The 8,170-nt window shown below is 49.0% G+C and overlaps 1 protein-coding gene across 1 annotated transcript in view; it reads left to right on the forward strand.

The window, feature by feature from the left end:
- Window positions 1-7,285: 7,285 nt before the first annotated feature.
- Window positions 7,286-8,170, forward strand: part of DBX1 (developing brain homeobox 1) — a 5,304-nt gene continuing 4,419 nt past the window's right edge. The window contains exon 1 of the mRNA XM_038765176.1: window positions 7,286-7,655. Coding sequence (XP_038621104.1) covers window positions 7,286-7,655 — 370 coding nt within the window. The remainder of the gene's footprint in view (window positions 7,656-8,170) is intronic.

Here is an 8,170-nt window from a genome sequence, read left to right on the forward strand (position 1 = left end):
TTTATTGAGCACTTACTGTGTGCAAAGCACTGTACTAAGCGACACCTGCACTGTCCCAATATGCTTGTGAGTTAAAAGTCCTCCCTAGTAGGCCTTGTTATTAAGACCTTCAGTAGGTAGTTAAAAGACCCCAAGACCTTGAATGGCAGATGTAAGTGCCACATTCAACAATGGCATCAAACAGAAATTAATCAGAAATCCCAGGAAACAAGGTTCTGGGTGAGGGACTGGTCCCTTGGAAAATAGGAAAGCAGCTTGGGATGGGTACTGGGGTGAGAACCACCCTCAATTAAATGTGACACTCTCCAGTCCCCTGGGAAAGTGATAAACAGAGCTAACACCCAGGTCACTTTTGTCCTCTCCTATCTCATCCTTCCCATCCTGCCTTGATCTCCTCTGAAGCAAGGGTCAGTGCAACTTTCCAGCCTCTCCCAACTGGAGAGTGGAGTCTTGGGACTGGGATTTTGGAGCTTGGAATATGGGGTCTGAGTTTCTGGAATGATGAATCTGGCAGGGGTTAGGGAAAGGGGAAAGTGCCTGGTGCCTGCAAGATGTGTGGAGCCTAGATCTGAGGGGTTGGATCTAAAGAGGGAGTTGGGAGTGTAGGATTTGAGAACTGAGGTCTCAGAGACTAGGGCTGATTGTGTCAAGACTGAATCTGGGGGCCAGGGAGTGTGAAGCCCGGACTAGAGGTCTGGGAATGTGGAGGCTGGATTTGGGGGATCTGGAAGGGTGGAAGTTGAATCGGGGTGCTTGGGAGTAGAGAGGCTGGACTGAGACCTGGGAATGTAGAAGCTGGATCTGGGCGTCTAGAAATGTGAAGACCAAATCTAGGGGAGCTGGCCCTGCGGGTATGGGAGTATGGAAACTGGACTGGAGGTCTGGGAATGGGGAGGCTGGATCTGGGGTTGTGGAAGACTGGATCAGGAGGCCTAGGCATGTGTAGGCTGAATCTGAAGGAGCTGAGTTCTAGAATCTGAAAACAGATCTGAGAGGCTGAAGCTGGGGATATGGAGATGAGAAGTTCAGTTTGAGAGCTGAAAATTTGGAACTGGGAATCTGGGGTGTTGATTTGGACGGGAGGGGTGGGAGGGGAGGGAGGTAGCGGTGTTGGAGAGACCAAAGGATTGAAGGGAGGTTGTGAGCCTGAGTTCTGGAGTCTGGAGCTGGGGCAATTAGGAGTGGGCGAGAGCAGGGAATCTTAATGCTGATACAGCGTTTGGAGTGGAGGGTGCGGAGTGAGGATTTGTTTGATCGTAAATCAAAGGGACAAACCTAAATAAGTGTGAAAAGCCAAAAGGATAACGGACTGAAGCAGCTTAGCTGACGTATCTCCGAAAGGGAGGGAATCACCCTGCTGCGGAGACTGAGAAAGACGCACAACCCAACTGGAAGACAAGAAGGCAAAGAATTAGGGGGAAAAAAAGTCCGTAGTTCTTGTTGGAAAGAAATTTCGTCCAGAAGTTTTGATCCGTGTCTGCAAACCTCTCCGCCGACAGGGTCCCTGGGGGGAATCAAGCCTCCGACTCCACATTCCCCGAAATGAACTTTAATTACTTCTGACGGGAATGGACCCTATGGCCTCGGTTCCCAAAACGTGCGCCGTTGAGCCCCACGGGGAATGGGAGAAGGCAGAAAAGGAAAATCACGCCTTCAGGTCTCCCGCTCCGGGCTGGACCGAGCGCTCTAACCGAGATCCCCTTTCTTCACGTTAAGAAAAAAAAAAATCCAAAACTAAACACAACACAAAAAACACAACACACAGTTAACCACCTGTCAGGGCTGAGGATACAATAAGGCTGCCCCCAAAAGAGCTTTTCATGCATGCGTAATATATTTGTTCAGCTATTCACTTAATGAAGCTGATAAATGTGATGCAAAACAATAGTCAAGTTAATCTATTTAGTAAAATGTTTTGAGACTTTCAGGCTGTGTTAAGGAGGGTAGTGTTCGGCGACATTTTCATCTGAATGCTCCACATCTCCCCTCTTAGGCACACAAGGGGGTTAGAGCAATCTATGTGAATATAATTTCTTATAAATGTGTCTTTAATGGGTTTAATTCACCCTTGCCAGCTGTTTTGGGGGCTATTTTGTAAGAGCAAAACAAACGTTTCAGGCTTGGAAAGCTAGTTAAAATTAGTTTCGGTCACCGGGGCCAGGCTATATTTCCTGCAAACCATCTGCTTGATTGGCACAATAGAAGGATTTTCAAGGAAAAAAAGGGGTGGAAGTCGAGGGAGGAGGTGGATGGGGGAACCTAGAAAAGGCTTTGAGCGGCCCGTGGGGACGGTTCCTTGTGGCGAGCTTGAAGGTGAGCGCTTTAGGCGACTTTCTTAGCGGGGCTCACTCGGGACCAGGCCACAGCACCCAGCACCCAGACCCCAGCATCCAGCCCCAGCACCCAGCGCCAGCCCCAGCACTCGGCAAAATCCTCCTGCGGCCACAGAGGCCCAGAGACCAGGGGTTAACAACAATAATAATAATAATAATAATTGTATTTGTTAAGCGCTTACTATGTGCCAAGCACTGTTCTAAGCGCTGGTGGAGATACAAGGTAATTAGGTTGTCCCACGTGGGGGTCACAGTCTTAATCCCCGTTTTACAGATTAGGTAACTGAGGCACGGAGAAGTGAGATGACTTGCCCAAAGTCACACAGCTGACAAGTGGCGGAGCCGGGATTAGAACCCCACGATCTCTGACTGCATCAGCCTTCTCCCATCCTCGTGTCTCTCCCCACTTCAATCCATACTTCATGCTGCTGCCCGGATTGTCTTTGTCCAGAAACGCTCTGGGCATGTTACTCCCCTCCTCAAAAATCTCCAGTGGCTACCAATCAATCTGCGCATCAGGCAGAAACTCCTCACCCTGGGCTTCAAGGCTGTCCATCACCTCGCCCCCTCCTACCTCACCTCCCTTCTCTTCTTCTCCAGCCCAGCCCGCACCCTCCGCTCCTCTGCCGCTAATCTCCTCACCGTACCTCGTTCTCGCCTGTCCCGCCATCGGCCCCCGGCCCACGTCATCCCCCGGGCCTGGAATGCCCTCCCTCTGCCCATCCGCCAAGCTAGCTCACTTCCTCCCTTCAAGGCCCTACTGAGAGCTCACCTACTCCAGGAGGCCTTCCCAGACTGAGCCCCTTCCTTCTTCTCCCCCTCATCCCCATCTCCATCCCCCCATCTTACCTCCTTCCCTTCCCCACAGCACCTGTATATATGTATATATTTGTACATATTTATTACTCTATTTATTTATTTATTTTACTTGTACATATCTATTCTATTTTATTTTGTTAATATGTTTGGTTTTGTTCTCTGTCTCCCCCTTTTAGACTGTGAGCCCACTGTTGGGTAGGGACTGTCTCTATGTGTTGCCAACTTGTACTTCCCAAGCGCTTAGTACAGTGCTCTGCACACAGTAAGCGCTCAATAAATACGATTGATGATGATGATGATGACTGCCAAGCCCGGGTTCTTTCCACTAAGCCACGCTGCTTCCCATGTAGGGACGAGGTGGGGGGACCCCCCAGGGACCCCTGATGCCCACGGGGCCGGGGAGGGAAGAGGAGGGGAGGAAACTCTGCCCACCCAGCCCGTCCAGCCCCGGACACGCACAGGGCCCGGGAGATAGGAGCTGGCCACTAGCCCTCCGGCCCCTGTGCACCTTCCTAAGTTGTCACTGCTTGTCACTCCATTTTACTTCACTGTATAGAGACCCTCAGGGCAGGAGACCACCCGTCCCGAGCAGTGGGGCAGGATGGGCACGCTGGAGATCCCTAGGCACCTGGAAAGCTGCTCAGTTGTTTTTTCTCCTTTCTTTCTCTCTGATAAATCTCCCCCTCCCTCCTCTCTCCAACCGGCTGGGATGGAGCAGGAGTCAGGAGGGCCCTGCCTCCTGCGTGAGCTCCCCAAATAGCTCATCCCTTCCGGACCTCCCCTCTCGACACACCCCGAGGCCAGACCTGCCCCACTGAATCTACTGGCCGCCGCCACCCCAAGAGACGAGCTCCACGCGAGCTCCTAAGCCCCAGGAGGGTGAGGAGGGAGAAGGGGAAGCGCCCAACAAATCAATATGAAGGGATCCAGCAACTTCGGAGCTAGAAAGTGCCTTCGTCCCTCCCTCCCTGCTTCCCGCCCTTCCTCTCTCCGTCCCTCGCTTGGCAGCGTTGGGGGAAGGCACACGCGGACCATCCCAGACTTCGCCCTTTCAACTCAGCACCCCCCTCCCTCCCCACCACCTTTCTTTTCTTTTTCTTTTTTTTTTAAAGAAGACAGAAAGAAAAAACTTCGAGACAAAGAACGCGAGTGACTTCGAAATAAATTTGAAGATAACGACATTAAAATGGATGGCAGCAAGCACAAACCCACGGGCACAGGGTCAAATGCCATTAGTCACAGGTCTTAGCTCCAGACGCCAGGGCCCGCCACCCCTTCAGCCATCACTGACTTTGAAAAGAAACTTCCAAGGGGATCACTTAAAATAAGATCCTTTGGTGCGATTTCTTGGTTCCTTATGATCCATATTCGCTTTTAGGAGGTGTCTCTCTCACCACTCTTCTCCACTCCCGCCAACCCAGCCCAGTCCTCCCCCGCAGCCTTCTCTGGTGCTTTCTCATGGGGCCACTGGGCCAGACCCCAAGAAACTGGGTCCACGTGGGTCTCAGCATGGATCTGACCCAACCTTCCAAAAAATGTCAGTCCCCCTTTTTAAGCGCAGAGAAATTAGCAGCAGTCGGTCTATAGTGAGGCCAAATGCCCCCAGTGTATAGGTAAAGAAAGGAGTCACCGATCTCAATGGGCGGGATAATGGCTGTAAAAATGGAACTGTTTGGAGATGAGCAGGGCTTGGGGACGGCGACTGACGTGAAAGGGCCCCCTGGGCCCTGCCTCCCCTTTAAAACTGCCCTTTTTTTTCTCCCCGCAACATACTAGAGACCGCAGGAACCAGCCACTACCTTCGAAAGAAAAGAGAGGCGGGGGGCGAGTGTGTGTGTGTGTGTGTGTGTGTGTGTGTGTGTGTGTGTGTGTGTGAGGGTGGGGGGTGGAGGTAAGAATGTGTGGGGGTGTGGGGGTGGATGGGGAGGGGGCACGTAGGTAGTAGATGCAAAAAGCAGGGTGGTATCCTACCGATCAGAAATAAGATTATCCACTGCCACCGCGAGTCGCTGCTCAAAGGTAATTCGTGGGTTCACCCAGGAACAGGTGTTTCACAGGCCCTCGCATTAGATCGGAGTTAGGACTGTTCTGTAAATCTTACGATGATTTTTTCCTCTCGTTTTACTGCAAAACATCAAAAGTAGAATATTCTTGAAGTTCTTAAACAGATATCCGTCTCCTCCCACTCCCTCTGTGCCCTCTCCTCTTTCCCGGGACCTCAATTTTACTCACATGAATTCCCCATACACAAATATCCTCTTCTAAATTTAAACTGCTCCCCCTACCCCTCGCAACCCAGCCCCTGATTTCCTCCCCGGAGTGGCATCTTGCTAAACTAGCCAGCACAGTATCATTTTCGATTATTAATTCGTGTCCTCAGAAGCCCGCAATAAATAACGTTCTAATTTGAATCAAGGGAGCGCTTTAGTAGGCTCTTTCTGGCCTAATGTGATATAAATCGCAGATGCACTTTTATTGAATGGTTAAAGCAGCGACATGGAGATAATCGACACAAAACGCCCGAACAAAACCATCGAAAGAAATAAAGCTGGTTAATAAGATTTTTGAGAAAGCTTTGTGTTGGAAAAGCAAAAAGGGAAAACAGCTGAAGGTGACAGTTCATGGTTAATAGGATAAGGGCAGCATGGCGAAGCTGCACACTTCTCTTTGGGAAGGTTCAGAAACACTGAAGAAATGAATGGGACGTTTAACACATCTGTTATATCCTTTCGCAGGGAAATCAGGTAAAAACCAACTTCACCACATTCCTCCATTCATCTACCAAAGGGAAGAGCAATTGGCTTCTGGAGAACTCCGTTTTAGGGCGTAATTCAGAATATTTTGATTTATCTCTTTTCTTGATTAGGCAATACTAGGGATGAGAGTGCGAGGTTTCTTCGTGGTTTTCTGTACACGGGAGTGAAGAGGAGTAACGAAGCATATTGCAGACATGCCGAAGAGTTTTTAAAAGCAACACGGAAGAGTGTTTTTATTTTTTAGGATCAAGACATTTCAAAACCCTACTGCTGGGGGAGCGGCGGCTAAATAATCACAATGGACTTTTGGTTGCAAAAAGGATATTTCTCTTTTATACTAGAGGAAAAAAAATAAAGAGCATTTCATGCAGAATTCCCCGCTTTGCCCCAGTTTTTCTTGGGATTGGAATACGATTGACACAGTTTCTGCACTTCAAGAGCCAGTCTCCTGCTCTTCATCAGAAGTTGGATTTCCAAAGGTTTTCTTTTTTCCCCTCTAGATCCTCCTTTAGATGCTGTCTAAAAAGTGAAATAAATGAATAAATAAAAACCGCAACTCAATTTTCTGCGGGCTTCGTGTTTTTTAGAACATGACACATTTTGCTGCACTTAATTAAAACGAGACAAGCTCCGGGGCAAAAAAGGACACATATATTTATGAGCTATCCCAGGAAGTCAAATTTTATACATATTTGTCAGATGACCCATTTAAGAATTTTGGGTTTAGCTACTACTCTAATTTTACTTACTTTTTTCCCTCTACCCCCCCACCCTTTTTTATTTGACAACCTGGAGATGAGCTTGTATGCATATTTACTGATTTATTTTCTAATCTCAGCAGGGGAGCAGCAAATAAATTTAGTGCTTTCTTTAAATAATTCCTTTTCTATGAGGCAAGATGTCATTTGAAACTTTTAAATAGGCATTTAATTAGCCTGTGTGTGTTGCTTCTGAACAAAAACCCCGCTGAGATTCTTTGGAGTACTATATTCCAAAGAGGCGGTCAATATGCAAAATTGATGACTACACTTTCTTTGTTACAAGGCCATTGTGTATTGCTTGCTTATGAAGTCTAATCCAATCATAAATTGCACCCCTGCACCAATCAGAGCGTCTAAAGCCTCCGATGAATGAAGCTCAAGTGGAGAACTTTGTTGAACCTCATTGTTCGAGCTGTCACTTTTGAAAGAGCTTTAGCAGGCTGACCACTATAAAACCCTTCATCTCGTAGGAAGGGCAAGTAGAACTCTTGTCAGACTTGCTAGTTGGATCTTTACTACAGAAGTTTGCAAAGCGGGAGAGGAGGTTCGGGGGGTGGGGAAGAAAGGGTTTCTCCCTGGACGTTTTGAATAAGGGTTATTCCTCCAAACTATTGCGATGATGTTCCCTAGTTTAATAGCTCCTCCAGCCGTGTATCCCAGCCTCCTGCGGCCCACTCCTACTTTAACGCTGCCGCAGACTTTGCAAACGGCATTTTCTAGTCATTCCAGCTTCTTGGTGGAAGATCTGATCAGGATCAGCAGGCCGGCCAGCTACCTACCCCGGACCGTCCCCCCGCCCAGCCTTTCCCCTCCAACTTCAGGAACCACCACAGCCATGACAGACACGGTGGCATCAGACCTTGTCAGCTCCTCCACCTCCGGCAGCCGCCGAGGGTGTTCCCCTCAAACTTCCGTCTCCTCCGCTAATGAGTCCACCTTTCTGAAGTTTGGAGTCAACGCCATCCTGTCCTCTTCTCCCAGGACAGGTAAGTCTCCTGAATCGCCCGTGAATGTACTCAGTCATCAGCAGGAAGAAAGGGGTTAGTGAGGGAGGGGTACTAAGGGGATGGGAGATAGGAAGGATAGCTGTGACTTGGAGCTGGTTTGCTCCCTTCACGTCCCAGAGCGACCACACACACACACACACACACACACACACACACACACACACACACACACACACACCACACGCGCGTGTGTATACACACCCGCTCACATCCCCGCCTCTCTCTCTCAGTTGGTTATGTGTCAAGGACTCTGCGGTTCCACGGGGCCACATGTAGTGAAGAAATCAGATCTCTGCTCGGTTGTGATGCTTATTGATGTGAACTTGAATAAACTACTTTTGCGATATTTTAGTTCTGCCGCATTGCCCCTAACACGATCGCAGTTTGGCTTCCAAGCAGAAAGTCATTTTTCAAGTTCAACGTGATCAACATTAGTTCAACATGACTCCTCTATCTTCTGCTTCCCACCCCTGTTTTCCTCCTCAGTGTAGTTC

This window comes from Tachyglossus aculeatus, chromosome 22 (genome assembly GCF_015852505.1).
Source record: "Tachyglossus aculeatus isolate mTacAcu1 chromosome 22, mTacAcu1.pri, whole genome shotgun sequence".
In the NCBI taxonomy this organism is placed as follows: domain Eukaryota; kingdom Metazoa; phylum Chordata; class Mammalia; order Monotremata; family Tachyglossidae; genus Tachyglossus; species Tachyglossus aculeatus.